The sequence below is a fragment of the Danio rerio genome, chromosome 4 (genome assembly GCF_049306965.1).
Source record: "Danio rerio strain Tuebingen ecotype United States chromosome 4, GRCz12tu, whole genome shotgun sequence".
Taxonomy (NCBI): domain Eukaryota; kingdom Metazoa; phylum Chordata; class Actinopteri; order Cypriniformes; family Danionidae; genus Danio; species Danio rerio.
In genome coordinates this window covers 992,830-1,016,179 of record NC_133179.1, presented here as the reverse complement: position 1 = coordinate 1,016,179, position 23,350 = coordinate 992,830, and the positions used below count along the sequence as shown (strand labels likewise).

The 23,350-nt window shown below is 36.6% G+C and overlaps 1 protein-coding gene across 2 annotated transcripts; it reads left to right on the top strand.

Moving 5' to 3' along the window:
• Positions 1–298: 298 nt before the first annotated feature.
• agbl5 (AGBL carboxypeptidase 5) lies at positions 299–23,349 on the top strand. 2 transcript variants are annotated; one of them, XM_017355000.4, is made up of 16 exons: positions 299–365; positions 3,273–3,494; positions 5,274–5,445; positions 6,012–6,181; positions 7,081–7,258; positions 7,838–8,016; positions 9,160–9,649; positions 10,207–10,376; positions 10,845–11,177; positions 13,047–13,204; positions 13,490–13,687; positions 17,232–17,359; positions 17,456–17,505; positions 19,886–20,025; positions 20,434–20,512; positions 22,953–23,346. In XM_017355000.4, the coding sequence occupies exons 2-16, from the start codon at positions 3,295–3,297 to the stop codon at positions 22,966–22,968; spliced, it is 2,661 nt and encodes an 886-aa protein (XP_017210489.1). In that variant the 5' UTR covers positions 299–365; positions 3,273–3,294; the 3' UTR covers positions 22,969–23,346.
• The last annotated feature ends 1 nt before the right edge of the window (position 23,350 follows it).

Sequence of the window (23,350 nt, the reverse complement as noted above, 5' to 3'; positions counted from 1 at the left end):
AGATAAAGATAAACAGATAACAGAAGAATAAACAAAACAAAACATTATTTATTGAAATAAATATAATTTTCTAATAGTGGACGTAAATTATTACATCTGGATGAGGGTTACAATGAATCAAATGTAATATATTTATATTTATAATTGTTTTATTATGATTAGTTTCTGGTTTACTACGTACTTGGCTTCTGACCAACCAATCCATGCATACTGAGCTGCTGAGCGAGCCAATCAGCTTGCGCTACGCTGTAGTCGCCAGCCAATCAGCGCTGAATTCGCGTCACCTGTGAGTCAGGCTGCTGATGAGCGTTTGTTTGGGTTTAAAGAGTCGCCTAGTGATCGCCGAGGAGGACGAATAAACACAGGTATTTCTCCCAAATATAGCGATGACAAACGCGCTTTTGCTTTGATTTGTGTTCAGCTTTGTTCTCTCCACGCGTCAGCTGTGTTTTGCTGCACAGCAGTGTTGATTTTGTCATTTAACAGCTGCAATAAAGCTAGCGAATGCTAATCAACACTAGCTGCTGCAGCTGCTGCTGAGAAATGATCCGATGTTTATGATTTAGCGAGTGATGCGAGAAACATGTTTAATCAAACAGTGTCGTTTCAGAAAGTAAGACTGTAGATTGATGGTTAAAGGTGGAAATGTCGTGCTATTGTCTGATGTTTGTTTTGTTACGGGGTGTGCAACTAATGTTCGTACACGATCCACACATTGTCAACGTAAACAATCAGAGTAATGTGAAATAATGTTAGCTTCAGCACTAACCTTGATGCTTTACAGTGTTTTGGGGAATGTTTGTCGTGTCTGCAAAGCCTCTAGGGAAATGACATAACATTGGAAAAATCAGTTAGACTTTAGTGTAAAAATTAGATTTTTAATGAAAAATAAATAAGAGCAAATTAAATGAAATAACATTCGTCCAATTTGAACAAATATAAATGGTAAAAAGTGAGTAAATGCAAGTAAAAGCATGCAACAAGATATTTAAAATGATGCAAATGTGCAATAAAATAGTTTTAACACTTTAAAATTCAGTTAATGCTTACATAACTGTTTTCCTGATGCTTCTCCCTTTTGTGATAAATGCAAGACGGTCTTAGCCACTCCCTCACATAGTTATGCTCTGTGTTCTAAATTAGTCCCATTCTGGGCTGAAATATTTAAAACTCTTTCTAAAATTTTAAATTGTGAATTAGTTTTCGACCAACTTTTGGTCATATCAGAATTTCAGACAAAACTAGATCACTTCAGGATTTCCAAAAACAATTGCTGTCGTACTTATCATGGCAAAGAAGCTGGTGCTAAGGTTTTGGAAATCAACAGAATCGATCAGATGGGATCAGATGTCTTATGGCAAAGATATTGAAATAATTTGACAAGATTTGGTCTCTTCTTCTCCATCTTGAAAGCGTAGGTTGTATACCCAGATGGTGAAGGTCACACCAACAGTACTGCATAAGCTTTAGTCCCAGGGGTGGATTTTAGAAGTTAGATGTTTTGTGTTTTTTTAAGTGTATTCTGGGTCTATCCAAATTACTATAATATTATTATTATTTTACAGGGTTTATGCAAGGCTTAAAATGTCTTAAATCTCAAAATCCAAATTTTAGGCCTTAAAAAGTCTTAAATTTACTGAAATAGTGTTGTTGGTCTTAAATCTTTTTTTTAAACAGGTCTTAATTTTCTTTTGTTCATGTATTGTGTCCCAATCTGGCCAAAACCCATACAATCACCAACAATCCGTCCTAATAAAATGTTACATTTTTCATTTAAAAAGGTAATATTTTACTCTATTTATTATTTTAATTATTTTCCTTACAGTAACATTTGTTTAAACGTTCTTATTGTATTTACTACTGAGAACACCGACCTGGACAGATTGTTGTGCATAGATTTAGTTTATTATAGTTTTTAAAACATTTGTTCGTTTTTTATTTTTTATTTTAAATAAAGTTTGTTGTGAGAAAGTGTATGGATTCAAGTAGAGCTTGCTTGTTTTTACACAATATTTTAAATATTTAGCTAAGAAATAAAATCTAAAATATTTTAATGTATTATTAATGTATTTATTATATTATGAAATGTATTAAAATATAAAAAAAAAATTAATGGGTCAAATAAAAATCTTTTCCATCTGGGCCATTTGAAAAATTCCTGAGCCTTCAGCGCTTTGAGTCTAAACTTTCATTCATAATGCTCTTAAATATGTGTTTAAAAGTCTTAAATTTAACATGGTGAAATTTGTGGAAACCCTGTATTTATTTTTTTATTTTTTTATGTGTAATTTAACTTGTTGAATACTTTTTTGCAAAAAAAAAAAAAATAGAGATGTTATAATATTTGCTGCAATGCTGCTGAATTTTTATTTCTCAATAAAAAAACTTTTAAAACAAAAAAATCAGTTAATGCAAAGGGAGATCATTTTGTAACTAAATTATAGAATAAAACTATTAAATAGATATTAGAATTAATTACTAAATTATAATAATAAGGGTGTCACAGTGGCGCAGTGGGTAGCACAATCACTTCACAGCAAGAAGGTCGCTGTTTCGAGCCTCGGCTGGGGTAGATGGCATAGAGTTTGGCATGAAAGTCCAAAGACATGCTGCATAGGGGAATTGGGTGAGCTAAATTGTCCGTAGTGTATGTGTGTTAATGAGTGTGTATGGGTTTTTCTCAGTGATGGGTTGCAGCTGGAAGGGCATCCGCTGCGTAAAACATATGCTGGATAAGTTAGCGGTTCATTCCGCTGTGGCGACCCCAGATAAATAAAGGGACTGATCTAAAAATTAATGAATGAACGATACTAATAAATAGATAAATGAGAAAAAAAAACATCTAATATTGCATTTTGTTGCAAATGCAGTGAAACAGAGTTTGTTTAACATTTTAAAATAGGAGTAATGCCATTTCTGCTTTATATTGTGCATTTAATTAACTAAAAGTGCATTGTTATGTTACACTGGTTGACGGTTTAACTGTGTGAAATGTGATAAACTACATACGTCAAGCCTCATCCATCACTGTCTGTGTGTGTGTGTTTGTTTGTTTGTTAGTAAGTCTGTTTATGAATAACTGTGAGTGTGTGTGTGTGTCTGTTAGTGTGTGTACTGAAACTGCTCTTGTCTCATCAGTTACCATCATATTTTAATATCTGCTAGTCAGGTCAGCCGGTCTGTCTCTGTTTGTGTGTGTGTGTCTGTATGTGTGTGTGTTTGTGTGTTCCTCTTTCTCTCTGACTCTTATTTGTGTGTGTGTGTGTGTGCAGGTATAGAGATGAGTGTTGTGTGATGGTCATGGAGATCCGCGTGGGCAGTGCGGTGTTCAGCTCTCGCTTTGACTCTGGGAATCTTGCGCGTGTGGAGCGAGTGGAGGCTTCAGAAGCTGCCGGTGAGAGCAGCAGATCCGCTTCAGTCCCGCAGCCCGACTACGAGTTCAACGTGTGGACCAGACCCGACTGCGCCAGCACAGAGTTCGAGAACGGAAACCGGTATACACACACACACACATTCAGCAGAGCGCTTGGGATTTTTTAACACCAGTTCATTTTAACATTTGTGGTGCATTTAAATTTTGGCTACCTGAAATTATTTGGGTCAAAATATTTATATAATCCAAAGTAAGCTGTAAAATATATTGTGCTTATTTAACATTTAAAAAATGTAAATCATATTAAATATATGATACTATTAGTGTTTATTCATTACTATGTAGATCATGTAAAATGTGCAATAGAATATATATTGTTTAATATTAACAAAATGAAATACTGTAAAAAAATGCCAAATATTTTTTTTGCCTGGTTGCGTTTATTTTTAATTAAATGTAAATTACTGCTATATGCTTTTATAGTAAAGCCTGGTTTAAACTTGAGGCATCAGCCTGTTCGCTTGAGTGCGCGCTGCGAATGTGACATCATCGCCGAGGTTCGCTTTAGGTGTGCGCGGCATGATTTCGACTGCCGGTGCGTAGGGCATTTTTTGAGACTTGAGCTAACAGTGCACGCGGCGCCGCCACAACTGATTTGAGTTTAATATGAACCACTTTGAAGAAACTTTGTCTGAAACAGTACCACTGTACACACATCTTTATTATCAGAGAGATAACCAGATGATCAATAATTCTTGGCTAGAAAATGCAACAGCAGTGGGAAAGGAGAAAGTTTTTGTTAAAAGGTTTGGAAAAACCTGTGGGATGAATTTATTAAAACCAAAAGAGTCCAAGTGAGCCAGGTACACAATCACAGAATATGTTTTTCCACCATTCATAGGTTTGATGTATTTGGTGTAATTTTAAATTTAAAACAATTTAATATTTACAAAACTAAAATTTAGTCACAGAATTATTTCTTTGATAACTGGGAAGGAATATTTCAACCTATCGGTTTACAATATACTGATGGCCTGTTTCTTTACACCAGTGGTCACCAAACTTGTTCCTGGAGGGCCGGTGTCCTGCAGATTTTAGCTCCAACCCTAATCAAACACACCTGAACAAGCTAATCAAGGTCTTACTAGGTATGCTTGAAACATCCAGGCAGGTGTGTCGAGGCAAGATGGAGCTAAACCCTGCAGGGACACCGGCCCTCCAGGACCGAGATTGGTGACCCCTGCTTTAGGCTTTGTTGGTGATAATGATCTGTAATGTTGGACCTTCATTGCCTTTTAGCATAAGAAGAGGACAGAAACTAGCCTGACAATAATGTGTGAATTGTGGAGCCGGCTAAATCTAAAAAGCATCTGTATTTTTTAGTAAGTGTGCTTTTTTTTGCTTTTATTTTTGCGATAATAAAACATATATTCGTAGAGCAACCCATGTTCTGTTGTCATTAATTACAAATATAGAAAATGTTTTTTCCACCAGTCATAGCTTTAAATAATTTATTAACGGCGAACGCGGCTAGTATAAAATCGTAAAGTCAGCGGAGGTGCGCGATGTGGCACCAGGCGAAAGTATAAGTTCAGCCTAATAAGCCTTTTAAATATCTAAATAGGTTACAGAGCATACAACTGGTATACACACAATATTATTATTAATAATAATAATAAAATACTTTTCCAAAAATAATAAGAAAAGTGAAGTGCAAAAACATGACCGATCAAAATCTTCATTTAATCGTAAGGGCGACATGCTCATTCCATAATACATCCAGAGAAGCTTCTCTTTTCAAAGGTTTTTTTGTCTGTTTGTCTTTTGCATTTGTTTTTATCCTGATGAATGAGTGTGCATTGCTGAAGTGATGTGTGTGTTGTTGATCTTGTGTGTGCAGGTCATGGTTTTACTTCAGTGTGCGCGGGCTGCTGCCTGGAAAACTGCTGAAGATCAACATGATGAACATGAACAAGCAGAGCAAGCTGTACACGCAGGGCATGGCTCCGTTCGTCCGCACGCTGCCCGTCAAAACACGCTGGGAACGGGTTCGAGACAGACCCACGTTTGAGGTGCACACTTACTCTCGTCTTTCTGCGATTTGCAGGGTGTCTTAAAAACCCATACATATTTAAAAACCAAATTTAAGGATTTAAAAAAAAGTCTTTAAAAGTCTTAAACTTTGTGTGTAAAATTGTAAGAATGACACTTTTTTTCAACAGTGAAACCAGCAACAATCAAGAGGGCATCATTATATGCTGTCATGGCTTTGTAATCAAAACCTATGACTAAAATGGAAGTCAATAAGGCAAAAACAGCCTCCAACATAACCAAAGGGGAGTCAATAACCCAGGAGTGTATTGTTGACTTACTGAAAAAATCTAAATATTTCTCACATAATATGTCAAAACAAGAGTTGTCAGCAAAAATCACCCCATTTGCCTAAACACAGAGAAAGTTGTGTTCAAGTTAAGACTCAAAATCAGCCTAGAGTGGATAAAAACAACTCGACAGCACACAAGGGGTTAATATTGACTTGGTGAAACCTGCAGAAAGGCTGTGTTTGATGTGTTGATGTTATTTCAGGCACTGCCGCTGCTATTTTTAGCTCTTTATTAATAGCTGTGTGTTTGTGCAGATGTCTGACAGTCAGTTCATCCTGTCGTTTGTTCATCGTCTGCTGGACGTTCGAGGCGTCACCACCTACTTCTCCTTCTGCTACCCGTTCTCATACGCCGAGTGTCAGGACATGATGCTGCAGCTCGACCACAAGTTCCTGAGCAGCACCAGCACGCACACGGCCTGCAGGTATACACACACACACTGCCCCATGCTAGATTGTGATTGGCTGATGATCATTCTAAGGTTATTCTCAGATAAACACACAGCTGAAGTAGTTCCAGCAGGCATTACATCTCCATATCAATCCGCTGAATGATTAGAGTTATTTCACAGCTACAACAGTCAGAAATCACAGCAGTACACAACAGGAGGAGGAGGAGGAGATGTGGAAGAAACTAGTGCTACACACAGGAGACGTTTGAGGAGGTCAAACACCTGACTAATAAACTCTCAACATACATCTGAATAGAGGATTTAGCATCTGTGCTGGAGGCCAGAGAAGAGCAATAATGCACTCTGAGCTGTTGGACTATTAGAAAATAATGCACATCTGAGGTGTAACAGCCATAATATTGAATAAACAGTGATAATTCTATTGCACACTTTATTTTCATCTTCTATAATGTTGAATAAGCCTTTAGACTACTGTGATTTTTTTTTTTCTTCTTCGCATAAAATAAAACTGCTTATAAGATATTAAATGCATTTAAAAACAATAATTATAAAAACATTTAGTGTAAAAACATAAATCAACTCTGAATATTGCACATATTTTATTATTTTAACATTTTAAAACATTCATTATACTTCCTATATTATATTGCTTTTTGTAGTACATTTTTTCTTTGTGATGTTGAGCACTTAATGAACATTTTATTGCTGATTTAGCAATTTATTTAGCATATTTTTTTATGTAAATTGCATTATTGTCATATTAAACTGTTAAATGTAAATATATTTTATGTTTTCATTTAACATGTTTTATTGCATACTTTTTTTATGTTCTTCTTATTGGCTCTATTTAATGCTCTTTATTTAATGAAAGCTCAGTTTCTGAATGTTAGTGTGTGTGTGTGTGTTTTCAGTCCTCCAGAGAGCATCTATTATCACCGTGAGCTGCTCTGTCACTCTCTGGACGGCCACCGTGTGGATCTGATCACCGTGTCCTCATGTCACGGCCTGCTGGAGGAGCGAGAGCCGCGGCTGGACAAACTCTTCCCAGACCTCAGCACTGCACGCTCGCACCGCTTCACCGGCAAACGGGTATCTGCACATTAAGAGGACAAACTAAATCTTACAAATATATGTTTATACTCAGTGCGGTGGCCGAGAGAGCTTAATGCACTGCGATTTAAGAAAACACGTGCAAATACAGAAAACAGCAGCAAATTAAGAAAAGATCCTCATCGGTTTAAAAGTGTACTTTTTGCAAATCTGCACAATGCAAACAAATAAAAAACCTCCTGCATTTCCTCACAACACATGCAAATAGCAGGGAACACAATGGAAATGTTTCAAGGGGACCCAAAAATGTGACAGACCCGACTGGGATTTGTTTGTTGTGCCGTCACTATTGCTCAGTGCAGTTGTAGGTGATCTTTAAACGATGAGTTTTTGCTTATTTTAACATCCTGATTACACCGTTGTCTTTTGTATATTATTAGCCTAAATAGCCTGGTCCGTCACGTTTCAGGGTCTCCTTGAAACATTTCCGTCCGTGTGTTCTTAGTTTGTTTGCATTGTGAATAAATGCGACATGTCAAACCAATGAGGATCTTTTCTTAATCTGTGTGTGTGTGTGTGTGTGTGTGTGTGTGTGTGTGTGTCTGTGTGTGTGTGCAGGTGTTCTTCGTGAGCAGCAGGGTTCACCCTGGAGAAACGCCGTCCAGCTTCGTGTTCAATGGTTTTCTGAACTTCATCTTGAGTCAGGAGGATCCGCGCGCTCAGACGCTTCGCCGCATGTTCGTCTTTAAGCTCATCCCGATGCTGAACCCGGACGGGGTCGTCAGGGGTCACTACAGGTCAGAGGTCATCCTGGCTGATCAGGGAGCACATTTTTTGTTTGTTTGTTTATATTTTGTTTATTTGCCATTTCATAAAAGTCAGTAAATTATTCAAATAATACTTAATCAAAAAATAAATTATTTTAAGCATTGACATTTTTAAATTGTGATTATTGATAATATTTATTAGTTAATTGAAGTGTTTAGCGTAATCAATCATTTAACGTTTTGAATTTTATTGAATAATTTTAATAGAATAATTATTTTAAACTATTTTACAATATGTTTTTTAAATGTAATACATTTTATCAGTTATCTTAAGTGTTTTACATTATTTTAAATATTTCATGTTTGAGTATTTGTTTAAATATATTCAATTACATGGTGTTTAAATTTTAATTCATTAAAATTATTTTGTAATTGAATCAAATAATTATATAATTACATAATCAACTACAGTGTTTCCTCTAGGTTTTTTTCCAGCTGTGGCGGCAGGCCTTTTTTTTTTACACAGATCTACCAACTACCTGTGGTGTTATTATTTCAGTGACATGTCGTGAGCGCTGTATTAGAAGTGGGGATTGCATTTATGTAATAGCCTACGAGCATGCAAATCTCTGTGCTCAACTTTTTGCACGCCCCCGCAAATATAAGCTGCTTCAAGAGCGCGCAGATCTTCATGTGCGCTCTCAAACAAACGCTGCTGGGTGTGATTTAGTGCGTTTATGTAACGAGTATGTCTCCAGCATTTATTAGATTTGCTCGGAATATTTATGAATTTCTCCAATAGACCTACAGAGCGATATTAATGCATCCTGAAGTAAAGTGAACGGCTATACAACTTGTTTGCTGGCCTCACGCATCACGCACCTGTCAGTCAGTCAGCACATAACCTCAAGGGTTAAACAAATGACGCAAAGCACTACTACGGTTACAGAAAAGTTTGCGCTGTTATAATTCACTTACCCTTTAATACGTTTTGGTGCGTTTATTACCCACTATTAAAAAATTTTAATGTTTTGAATGAGAAGCTGTAATGTAGCCATGGCGGGATCAATTTTGGCGTGGCGCCCCGCCATGGAAGAATGAATGTAGCGGAAACCATGAACTATTGAATTTTATTGTTAGATTAATTGTTTTAAAATGTGTTTGTGTTTTCAGGACGGACTCTCGCGGTGTGAATCTGAACAGACAGTATGTGAACCCCAGTCCAGATTTGCATCCTTCAATCTACGGCGCCAAATCTTTGATGCTCTACCACCACATCCACAACCGCCTTGGCCATGCCTCTGGCTCCGCCCTCAAAACCTCCAACCAATCAAACACCAGCCCTCCTGTGGCCACGCCCACTGAGCGGGAGCGCTGCATGAACTTGCTTAATGAGGCGGAGCGAGGAGAGGGTCCGACTTTTGACCTCTCCGAGATCCCCATGCAGCTGGAAGAGAGCTGGGAGAAAAGCGGAGTCCAGAGAGAGGCGGAGCATTCCGATGAGAACGAATCAGCACAGAGCAGAGGAGAAACAAACTCTGCCCCCTCAGAGCAAGTCCCGCCTCAGGAGAGCGGAGTGGCGTACTATATAGATTTGCATGGCCACGCCTCCAAAAGAGGATGCTTTATGTACGGCAACAACCTGACAGAGGAGAGCCAGCAGGTGTGTGTGTTTGTGTTCTCTTCAGTCTGTGTGTAAGCAATCATTTTGAAATAGTTTGAATTTAATCAGTGAATTAAAATATATTTAATTTATAACTTGTTTTAAATGTTATCTATTTAAAAAGCCGTACATTTGACCATTATTGATAAATTGTTTAAATAATTAATTTGTCATTTATTTTTTCAAATAATCATTTAAAGTTGTTTTTGATTGTCAAATGTACCCAGTTATTTTGATTTAAATGTAAATTATTTGCTAAACAAGTAATAAATAAAAAAATTAAGTATTTTAAATGGCTTTTATTTAATTAATTTATTTAATTATTTGTTTTAAATGTTTTAATTTTGTTTCAAATATTAATTATTTAATTTTAAAATATTGGGATTTAGTCATTTAATTTTTATATAATTTTTATTGTTTATTATTTTATATTTAATCAGTCATTTTAAACTACTTAAACTTCTTTTTTTTTGTGCTGGACAAAAATGAACTGGTTTAATCTTTGCCAACCGTTCAATTCAATTTTAACTGCTATCTTCTTTTTCTTCTTCTTCCAGGTGGAGAACATGCTGTATGCGAAGCTGATCTCCCTAAACTGTGCACACTTTGATTTCCTGGGCTGTAATTTCTCGGAGAAGAACATGTACGCTCGGGACAAACGAGACGGTCAGTCAAAGGAAGGCAGCGGACGAGTGGCCATTCACAAAGCCATGGGCCTGGTACACAGGTACGTCTAGGAGTCAAACTTAACTTCACTATTTTGGAGCACACTAGATTATAGATTTTGTCCTTAAACTGTCATTGTGATACTAACATCTACGAAATTGTATTTTAATTTCCCTGGACCTTTAAATTTGGCTTTTTTTCAGTTCATGTTCACTTTAAACCCATGTGAAGTGTGTTTTATAATGATAATGATAATAATAATTGCTTACATTTATGCAGTGCTTTTATGGGTATTCAGATTTCTTTACACCATTTGGGGGATTCTCCTAATCCATCACCAGTTTTGAAAGGATCTGTGTTTTTTTTTTTTTCTTTTTTTTTTAACCCTGTCTTTATTGATTTTAGTAACTTTTATTAAATAAATCAAAACCAAACAAATACTAACCAAAACCGAACACTGCGACAATTCTCTCAACCATTGTTTTAAAGGACGGCTTAGGATGTGTGTGTGTGTGTTTCCTGTTTGCAGCTACACACTGGAGTGTAACTACAACACAGGCCGCTCTGTGAACACCATCCCTCCCGCCTGTCATGATAACGGACGAGCAACGCCACCTCCTCCGCCTGCTTTCCCTCCCAAATACACCCCGGAGGTGTACGAGCAGGTGGGCCGTGCGGTGGCGGTGGCAGCGCTGGACATGGCAGAGTGCAACCCGTGGCCACGACTGGTTCTGTCTGAACACAGCAGCCTGCTGAACCTGCGTGCATCCATACTCAAACACGTGCGCAACAGCACCGGCCTGACCTCCAACAACCGCAGAAACACGCACTGCAAAACCAGCAGCAGCCCGCCCAAACCTGCGTAAGTGACACCTGACTTACTGTGTAAAAGAGTTTTTGTCTTGTTTCTAGTCAAAATACTCTTAAATAAGGAAGCGTTTTATAGACAAGCAAAACAGATTCTGTTGTTTCAAAAAATAATATGCCAAAATGAAAACAAGCACCATTTCTAATACAGTGTCTATGGGGGACAGGACAGTAAATCTGATGTTGTTTGCTCTTCTGGCTGCTGTTATCAGTCTCGCACTATTTTTTCCCTTTCTCTAAAAGTCTTGATAACACTATCGTAGAGTCTTTCTTTTATTATTTCAGCAAATATGATTGTAAAAATATGATTTGCTGTACTTTCACATTCACTGCGCTCTTAAGTTTCTCAGCTATAATGACCTCTGCTACTGAGAATCAGAAATGTGAAAAGGATGCATAGTTTCCAAATAAAGCTGTATTTTCTATATCTAAACATAATAATTCCAGGAAAAGAAAATACAGAATTACAATTGAATACAAAAACTCTGAATACAAAAAATAACCATCTGATCTGCGAGATTTACATTCAAAATTACAATACAAAGTTAGATTTGCTATGTTTAAACTCAGAATACCAGAGAAAAAGTAAGAATTACAACATTTAAACTCATAATTCCCTAAAACATGTCTGAATTTGCAGTTTTAAGCAGTGGAGTTCTAGAAAAACATGTCTGAATTGTTATATTTAAATTCAGATTGCCAAAACAAATTCAAAGTTGCTGTATTTAAACTCAGAATTCCCCACAAAAGCCGGAATAACAAGATGTGAACTGGTAATTTCAGAACACGGTGGGAATTACGAGATGAAAAGCAAAGACTATAGAATACACAAGACGTGTCACTCATATAGACCTTTTTCATGGCTGCTGCATGGAGGGCGCCATATTGACCAGCGTCTTCCGGTAGAATGCTAAAAACTTCCGTTTACAGCGTGTACAACTGATAATTTGCGCTCCGAAAATGGGTTTTAATAATGTTTTTAATGGATAACAGTGTTTTTGTGACAGAAAACTTAGAAATGTGTCTGTTAAAGCCGTTATAATCTGTCACGTGGTTCAAGCGCGTCAGAAATACGAGAAAAACGCACGCACACACACACACACACACACACACAGAGAGAGAGCAAAGCAGAGTACTGGCATGAAACTTAACAGGTATAAAAGTCGTGCAATTTACAAAAATGAGCAATAAAAGTCTGTTATTGATCCTCTGCTGCTGATTTGCTGTTCATTCTAATCGCGAGCCGTTTGTGTTTTATTTCGTGTGTTGTTTTCACCACGGTTTGTGTTTTTCTGTCATTTCGAAATGACACTAGCCTATATTTTCACTTTGTCACAGTTATTAAATCAGTGTGTCAATGGCACAGTACAGGCTACGTGTGTTTGTCACATTTTGGGGGAAGGCCGTGAGTTTCTGTAGATTTTGTGTGAATAGATTGTTTAGAAATGAAACTAAAGAGACGGCTGTTGTTTAATTTTATTGGTGATTCCTAATATGAAGTTTAATCATAAGCTTGGCAAGCAATTTTGGAGAATTTGCTGTTTCCCTATTCAGACAGAATGCCCAAGCATGCTGCCCGAGAGGTGTTTCAACGATGGCCACTGAGTGAAATGACCTGCCTTAAAAGGGCTTTGTTGAAAAAATTGCACAAATAAATTCAGAGTGGTGGGATGTGGGTTTCAGATTTAAACATTGTATCGTGTAGTTTTCAAATATAATCTGGCTGTTGATAGATAAAAAGCACAATTATTATTATTATTATTATTATCATTATTTTATAGTTCACCTGTGCAGATGTGGATAAGAGGTCCTGTTATTCTTCAGGTCATGTAGTGAATGCATTGATTTGTGTGTTTTTTAGAAGTCTGAGCACATCTGCATCTGAGAACTCCCTGAATCGCACACGCAGTACCACTAATGTTCAGGGCAGCCGGCAGACGCCTCAGCTCAAGAGTTCTCCCAGCTTCACCTTCGGCACCACTGCACACCGGCCCTCACACAGGAGCCTGGGCCCCGTCAGAGGTCAGAGTTTAAACACAATACATGCACAAAACACACCTTATATCCTGCAGTTTTATAATGGAAAACAGCTATTTTAAAACATATTTGATCACATTTTACGATAAGGTTGTATAAGTTAACATAAACTGTAATTGTAATTGTATGCATTAACAACTATGACGACTTCACTGCTTCTGAGAAACCCGCTAATGGGAAAAGAGTCCATTAACACACCTTTAAATACCGCATGAGCTGCTCTTTGAGTATTCATATTAGCTGCTGATGTGAAGTGTTTTGTGTTTTTAGAGTGTAAAGCGCAGGAGAAGAGGCGTCCTCCTCCCCCTCCTCTTCCTCATCATCATCATCAGCAGCATCAGCGTCTCTCTGTCCGGCTGTCAGCCCCTGTGCGGGCTCCTCTGTCCCCCTCCTCCTCATCCTCGTCCTCCTCCTCGTCTCCGTCCTCCTCGTCCTCAGCCCCAGGCCCCGGCTCCATCAGTCTGGCAGGTCTGTACTCCATGCAGCCGCCCAGCCTGGCTCAGATCCTGCCCTCGCTGTCCACGCGGCCCTCCCTGCAGGCCCCGGGGCCCATGCCACCCTAACACCCCTGAGTAAAACAGTTTAGTTTTATTTTTTCATTTTAATACTGAATTAACGTTTGATTTTTTCACACGAGAGGATCATTCGTCACATTAATTAATATTAATAAGTTTATTTATTTATTATGACTAAGGTTTGTTACATTAAGGCCTTTAGTTCTACAGTGATGCAATACAAACTCTAATTATAAGATTAACACCGAATATTTTAGCCCAAAATCAAAGTATGAAATTATTCTTTGCATAATTTATTTTTGAATTATTTTCAAAAGGGGCTATGAGAGAAGACTAAACTCAGTTAGACAGGAGATTAGACTTAATTAGACATTTGAGTTTGTTTGTTTTTTCACATGAGAAGATCATTCAACACATTAATCTGCAATATTAAAAGATTTGATTTATTGTGACAAAAAATTTGTAATTGTACATTAATGGAATATGAGCTCCAATTATAAGATTAACACCGAATCTATTTGAAAATGAAGCATATTTTACCCCCAAAATCAACAGATGATGTCATTTTTTGCATAATTAATTTATCTTTGCAATATTTAGAAGACTAAACCTTAATTAAACAAAAGAGATTAGACATCGAGAATATGAGAGTCGACTAAACCTCAATTAGACAAGAGATTAGACTTAATTAGACATTAGGGTTTATTGTTTTTTCCACATGAGAAGATCATATGACATTAATTATTAATGCTAAAAATATAGATATTTATTATGACAAAAATTTGTGATTCTACATTAATGGAATATGAGCTCAAATTATTTATTAAATAAGAGTAACACAGAATCTATTTGTAAATTTAGCATATTTTACTCCAAAGTCATTCTCTGCATAATTAATTTATTTTTGCATTATTTTTAAGATTAAACATTAATTAGACAAAAGACATTAGACAGAACGTTTAAGAGTCGACTAAACCTCAGTTAAACAAGAGATTAGACATAATTAGACATTTGAGTTTGTTTGTTTTTTAATATGAGAATATCATTTGACACATTCGTTTATTATAAAAGATTTTATTTATTATGACTAAAATTGGTGATTCTACATGAGCTCAAACTATTAGATTAACACAGAATCTAAATGAAATTAAGCATATTTTACCCCGTAATCAACAGATGATAATTTATTTAGTTTTGCATTATTTAGAAGACTAAACCTTAATTAGACAAAAGAGATTTGACATAATTAGACATTTGAGTTTTTTTCATTTATTTATTTTTTACGTGAGAAGATCATTCGACACATTCATTGATAATAAAAGATTTTATTTATCATGACTTAATTTTTGTGATTGTACAGTAATGGATTGTGAGTTTAAATTATTAATTAATTATAAATAAAATAAGATTAACACAGAATCTATTTGAAAATGAAGCATATTTTACCCCAAAATCAACAGATGATGTCATTCTTTGCATAATTAATTTTATTTTTGCATTATTTTCGAGACTAAACCTAAATTCAAGAGTTGACACTTAGCTGATGATTGATTATAAAGCGTGTTTGGCATGCTGTCCCTGCAGAGAGCCCTGAGCTCATAAGATCCTCGAGCCCGGGGCTCCCTCCCGTTTGCAAGGCGAGAGGGGAGTTTGAGCTCAGGTAGATCTCAAGAACTCCCCTGCTGTAGGGTAATGGACAGATAGTGATCGCTCTTAAGAGATAACTACTGACTAGCAGCATGTCTGGTGCTGATTTGAATTAGTCAATTAACTTAAGCTGCATGATTTTGGACGGTGGGAGGAAACCAATGTGAGCTTGGGGAGAATGTGTAAACTCTGCACAGAAACGTCTGCTGGCTTGGTAAGGACTAGAACCAGTGACGTTCTTGCTGTGAGGCGACAGTGCTAACCACTAGGCCACCGTGCCACCCATCTAGGAAAGGAGGGGGAGTAGGGTTGGAAGGGGGGATTCTTAAAAATGAAGATGGCTGTTTTATGGAACTGAGGGTATTTATAGTGGCTTCATCTGATTGATTAATCATAAATTGGATAATGCGGGACCGGCAGCAATCAATCATAAGCATGTGATCCTCTCGACATTAGTTTATAAATAAACTTCACTTAGACAAAAGGGATTAGACATAATTAGATTAGACTTAATTATACATTTGAGTTTGTTGAAATTCTGTATTAATTGATTATGACCTCAGATTACAAGATTTGAAAAGAAAGCATATTTTACCCCACAAAAAAATCAACAGATGAAGCCACCCTTTGCATATTTATTGTATTTTTGCAGTATTTTTCAAGACTAAACCTTAATTAGTCAAAAGAGATGTTTACTTTATTGCTTAATCTAGTGATATCGAGGCCTTATGAAACATTCAACAGAATTTTTTTTGATTTTGGGTTAAAATATGATTACCGTCTCGAGAAAGTGTAATAAATCAAGAGCTCACACTGCACATCCCTAAAATGCTTTTGGTTTTGATTTGAAGTTTGAGTGTGTTCTGGAAAAATCCAGCACTAGTAATAATAATAATGCAGATTCCCTGAAGACGGTAAAGCTGTGAAACATGACGTCTGTGTATGGTCACACCGCACTTTCTTTGAGTTCAGTGAGTGTGTGCGTGTGTGTGTGTGTTATGTGGTTTGCGCGTGTGTAGTAATCTTTAATGCCTTTATTCTGATGTCTTTGTCTCTGTTCTTCTGTGTGTGTCAAACTTAATTTATTAAAGAGAATCTCGCAAAAACTAGATCTAAAGTCAAAGTAAATCAAAGAAGAAAACTATTAAGATGAACATTGACTATTAAAACTATTAAGATGAGCATTGTTGTTGTTGTTCTGAGCAGTGAAGTCTATTTATACTGTAGCATTATTTTCAGGATAAAGCCTTTTTGATATACTCGTGTAAGTGTGTTTGTGCAAACTTAAATGTGTGTGTTTGGTACTAAATTACTTTCTGCAATGTGTAGCATCCTGGAAGAGTGAAACGCAGCTGTTTTTTTGCACACGAAGCTGCTGAAATCCCTGAATTCCTTCAGGCGTAAAGCACATACAGACCCCTCTGACACTAGAACAGTCTCATTATCAACACTGTGTGTGCGTAATATAGCGTGACGCTGGTGTTTTTAGTGTGTTGTGATGTCACTTCCTGTTCTCTGTGCATCTGTGTTCTCCTGAATCTGATGGTCTGTGTCTGTTGCAGTGACCTGTGAACCGCGCGCTCGTCTGCTCATTTAATAAATGTGAATCTTGTATACGTGCTCCATGAGCTGACAGAGCTGCTCTTTCTCTAATAAACATCATTCTGTTTCAACTGCTTCTCTGACCTTTGACCTTTCTTCACTCTTCCGTCTCCGTGTTCGTGTTATGCTGATGTGCTGTTATTATAACCTCTGCTGTAAGCCACTGAGCACAGGCTGATTTCACTGTTGCCATGGTGACCACGGAATGTGTGATGAGGTAACTGTACGTCTGTGTGTGTTGTTGCCAGGCAACAGCTGTCCAGAGTTCCGCCCGGCCAACCAGATAAAAGAGCTGCGTGGAGGGCGGGGCAAGGGAGGCAGATCAGGCCCTGCCTACTGTCACTCATCACAGCAGAGGACTGCGCTCACAACAAAGGTAAAAGAACACAAACACACACACACACACACACACACAGACTAAAGGTGCTCATAAACACACTGATGTGTTCAATACTGTGGGATTGTTTGTCAGGAGCCGCTGCAGGACTCTCTGGACATCCTGACGTCTATAGAGTACAGCAGGTAAAACATTAACTCACTATCACTTAAATGCCTCCCCCAACCCGCCCCCGAATAATACCAATACGTTTACTTTTAGTGATTATATTGGAGCAGTTTTTGGTTTGTAAAAGAAACAAATATATAATAAATAAGATTTTTGCCAAGTAACACTATTGTTTTTTTGTTCTTAATATGGCATGTCAAGCATTTTTTTAAATGCATAATTATAAAATATCCTTTTTAGTAAATTTGCTTTAATAAAATAGACTTTCGTTATTAATGCATGAAGATCTACCAAACTTGACTTTTAAAACTTAACAGATCTCAGGCACAGTTCACCCACACCATCATTTACTCTCTCAAGTAAAATTGTAAATTGTAAGGTCCAGCCAATTAGTCCAATGACGTGTCTACTGGTGGATGAAGGTTCACTGCATGTTCGGTCTTTTCAGTGCACAGTGTTGATTTACTTTAAATGTAACTCATATCTGAGTCCAATTTTAGTATGGGGTTTGTTTAGAATATTAATATATTTATCCTCGTTTTATCTAACTGCCATTATAAAACATTAATAAGAATATTTTGTTTCTTTTAATATTACTTTAGATACGAATGAAAAAGAATAATAATAAATATTCAATTCTCTTTGATTTGTTAATGTAGATTATTCTCGTTCATTCGCATTCCTATAACATCCTGAGTTTTGTACCTGCCAAGTATACAATCTCTTAAACACAAGTGTGTCGGTCTTGGTCATTAAACAGAGGCGATTACCAACTATTCTAAAAAGCCAGAAACTCTACTTACTCAGATTAGGATGTGTGTTGTGTGGTCCCCATAAATCTGCTATTTACTAAATCAAAGCAAAACTATTTAATCATACTATGATCATTACTATAGAATCAAGCAGACCAATTTACTTAAACTATCAGTAACTTTGAGTAATTGCCACATGATTTAAATAGTACTGAAGTTTAAAGATGAAGGCCTACCCACATTTAGATTGGCCTTTTACAGTCTGAGTAAACTTGAATTGTTGCCAGTGTGTTAGTCGAAGCTCTAAGAACATGGTATAGCGTGCCACGCTGCTCCATTTATCATGTATTAGTCCGGTACTAACCTGTACAGGGGCTTGTGGTGTTATGGACTTAATGTAATCTACTAGAGATAATAACACCAACTCTGTTTGAATAATTTAAAACATAACAATGTAATAGTCAGGTAATGTGTTTTATGTCAATTCATAAATGATCAATACAAGACATCAAATTCTTAAAGATAAATCTAAGACCAAAAGATGCATACCTGTCTTCAAAATATACATAGTATGTAGCATGAGAGCTCCACCCTATGGGCTGATCTGGTTACAGAATCGCCCAGAAAATTTTGAAACTGTCCTTTAAGTAGTCAAATCAAGGATTTCCTTCAAGGAGGGTTATGTGTGAAACAACAAATGGCGTTTGCATTTATTGGCATGTTAGATCTGAAGAGTTTCTGCCTATAGCGAGCATATTGTCATTTGAATAGAAGCCCCCTAGGGAAAGGCACACCTTTCGCAGTGGATCAACAGATACCTGAAGTTGTACATCTATTATTTTGACTATGTCTATTTCTGAGGGAATGAGATCATTGTACCAGTCGCACTGAGACATTTCAAATGATGTCAAACATGATAGATAAAGTCACTTGGGTTGATACAGAACATTCATACTTTGAAATGACCATTCTGTGTGAGTTGAGTGAAGAGGAGAGTGAGTGTGCAGGGGGATGCTTCAAATGTAAATGAAGAAAAGGAGTAAACGTTCTCGCATTCCCACCTGGTCTGGTGTGGAGCCGATTGTCTCTTTGTTTCCAGCTCATGCTTGTATTGTCAAAGACATCTCAAATCATCTGTGGTATCTCAAATCTGACAAAACTTTATTTTATCTGTTGAACACAAAACGAGATATTTAGATAAATGCTGGTGTAAAAACAGCTGCCATTAACATTCATAGTAGGAACAAATCATACTGTGCATTTCAGTGGCTGCTTTTGTTCCCAACATTCATCAGCATTTCTTCCTTTGTGTTTAACAGAAGGTTTGAGTAAATTACCTGAAATTTTGGGTGAACTCTGCCTTCAATAGTGTAAGTTTCATATCGTATATCATACAGTTACATAATAAAATATAAAACGTTAAAACTAATTAACTGAATAAATAAAAGTTAGACTTGTAGTCTTAGTAACTTAGACTTGTCATAGCATTTAAATACAGCTAGTCTCTGATGATAGGAGTGTTTCTTTTGTCCTTACATGTAAATCTCCTTGAATAAAAGTGTCTGCTAAAAAGGGTTGAATTGCAAATGTCATAAATGTCAAAGCAGTGTTTAACAGTTGCACATGTTGATGTGTTAAATGTCAGATGTGAGCTTCAGCCGCGGCCCAGCCGTATCCCTGTGAGGAGAGAGCTTCAGTCTTCTGTCATTCCTCTCAGCAGCACAGAAACACCAACCATGAGAGTGTGGAAACTGATCAAACCTGGCCTCAAAAAACACCTGGCAGGTCAGACTCACACACATGCACCCAAACGCATACACACACTCACTCACTCACTCTTACACTCAGACATACTCTCTCACAAACACACTAACTCACACACTCTTACACTCAGACGCACATGCATTCTGACATACACCTTCTGTCTGATGGACAGTGTAAACTGTTTACTAAAATGAAGTGTGTAAGTGTACAAACATTGTGTTTGTGCTGTTGAATCTGTATTGATTTTTATACTGTAAACATAACTGTGATGCTGCTTGTACCATTTCAAGACGAGCACTTACTGGACTGAAGCTTAAAGCGTCCATGAAATCTAAATGTGCCATGTGTATGCTGCTAGCGCACATTTATTGTACATTATCCCTCGCATGATTGCTGGATGTGTTTAACTCGTGGATGTGCTGTTTTCAGGAGTTTCTGGTAAAGACCGTCTGTCAACTAAAGCTCTGCTGAAGAACTCCAGCAGACAGACAGATCAGCACATACACAGGTAACACACAACATGACCTACATACCCTGAACGTAAGCAGAACACATCCTAAACAGATCCTGAACATATCCACAACATAACCTGAACATTTACTAAACACAATCTTGAGCATATCCTGAATATAAACTGTACATACCTTGAAGAAAACTTGAGGGGTATTGCAATTGCACAAAAGTTGAATGAAGAAAGCCAGGATAACAGTAAAAGCGCAGCTTGACCTAGTTTAATCGGGTCCTCCTGGCTTAGTCCATTGCACGTTTTCTGATCCAGCATGAGAATGAGCCGTTATGTTAGAGAGCCAGGATAAGTGCACATTCACAGCAGACCATGAGATCGATCACAGAATCAATGATTGAAGTATGATACAATCTTGTGAGCCAATCAGGTTATGAGTTGGAAAATGGCCCCTCTTGCACATCAATCTGGACTAATCTGGGAACTCTCTTTACTTTCATGCAGAGATTTAATGGAAAGACATGAGGAGGCGTATTAAACAATTGACAGTTGTTCACTTTGCCTTTAATGTGACTAGTGGACATTCATGCTACTAAGAAAATTTGTTTTGTAGATTATTCCAAACATAATATTGCACATCTATTTTATCTGTTTATTTAGTTTGATCTAGCTTTAATCTCCACCTACAGTATATGATCACGTATATATTGCTTTCATTTAGATTTTTTCTTGCTAATACACATATATGCAGTTCAAGTCAGAATTATTCGTCATCCTTTGATTTTTGTTCCTTTTTTTAAATATTTCCCAAATTATGTATAACGCAGCAAGGAAATGTTCACAGTATGTCTGATAATATTTTTTCTTCTGGAGAAAGTTTTATTAGTTTTATTTAGGCTAAAATAAAACCAGTTTTTAATTTTTTAAACAGCTATATTTTTTATAATCTAAAGAACAAACAATCGTTATACAATAACTTGCCCAACTACCCTAACCAGCCTAGTTAACCTAATTACCCTAGTTAAGCCTTTAAATGTCTCTTTAAGCTGTATAGAAGTGTCTTGAAAAATATTTAGTCTAATATTATTTACTGTCATCATGGCAAAGATAAAATAAATCAGTTATTAGACAATAAGTTATTAAAACTATTATGATTAGAAATGGGTTGAAGAAAATCTGCTCTCCGTTACACAGAAATTGGGGGAAAAAAAATAAAGGGGGCGAATAATTCTGACTTCAACTGTACATGCGCTTATACAGCATGAATAAGTGATGAAGCCCTTTTGAAAGTGAATATTTTTATCCATGTCTCAGTGAATATAGTTTTATCAAACAGTTATATTTATTGAAATGAAGTTTGGTCGCATCATCTTTAGGAATAGAAAGATTATCCATTTAGATTCAAGTGAGTTATTGCAAAAGATAATGTGAAAACTACAAAATATCAACTAAATTTGATAAATTTTATGTTTCTCTTGATTATTCCTGTTTATTAAGATTTTATCTAATATTTTCCCTTAACATATTGGTGTTCTCATTTTTGGACTTATTAATTGCTTATTAAAAACTTATTAATTTTTTTGTTTTAGTTCCAGTTTTATCTTTGGTACTGACTTATCTAATGTATATACTGTAAACACACACACACACACACACACACGCGTATTATTGTCTAGCATCCTTTAGAAAATGTCAATTGAAAAGAGATTGGTCTGTGAGGGGTTCATTTATGCTCTACTATGTACATAAATATTTTTTTCTCTAGTCATTTATCTATTATGTCCCTTATTTACATCTCTCCTATATTTAAATCTGAAATGGCCATATACTGAACACATATAAAATTATTGCTAACACAATGCAACATGCCTATCTTTAATTCTAATGGCTGTAAAACATATGTAAATGGCCAAGAGCATGGAGTGACTGAAAAACACATTTATTTCTTGTAGCATTGAAAACAAAACTAACATATAAATAAAATAGGATTAAACTTAGCCTGGTTGTTAATGGTTTTGCAAAGAATAAATCTAAGTAGTAACTTAATTTATCCTGCTTACATACAATTGAGTCAAGGCTAAATTCAGCTGGGCTACTTTGAAAATCCCTCATCTTGCTTTTGTGCAGTACCTCTCTGGACATAACCCAAACATGTCCTAAATGTCCACAACATACCTTGAACAAATCGGCAACGTAATCAGAACCAATCTTGGCTCAGGGCAGGTTAGATGTGCAATGTTTATGGGTGCAATGAGGGATTAAAGCAAAGCTACCTTAGTGGTACCTAAAATCCAGGATTGGTGTCAACTCAACTGCTAGCCAATCCTGCTGGTTAGAGTCAGAGTTTAGCCATAACAGTGTGCTATCTGCATGTGTTTAAGGCCTGTGACCGTGTGAAAAAACATTCAGGCACAAGTAATGATAACCTTTGTAGCATGAGTAAAGTTTACTTGTATTCAATTAATTAAGAATGCTTTCCTTCCAGATCTCTGCAGACCTGAGAAGCTGCTGATGGGAAGTGTTGGATTTGGCCGAAAAGTGGAGGATCATGTGTTGTGTTGTGTTTTAGACTTACAGACACAAAACGAGTTGTCATCGCACTAAAACCATAGCATTACGTTGTGTTTTTTTAGGAAACGCTTTTAAACGTGTGACCTGAGCTGCTGCTGCTTTGGTTTGTTTTGTAATTTAAAAATGATGTAAAGCGATTGTGGACATTTATTCCTGAGCAGGATTGTGGTGAACATTTTATTGTGGTGGAATCATAATGGACCAAACTCAGTGTGAAATACTGAGATCATCGTGTTTAATGGTGAAATGCAGAGTTGTGTGTGTGTGTGTGTGTTTAAGAAGCAATAAATGTGTACGTGTTTCTGAAAGAAG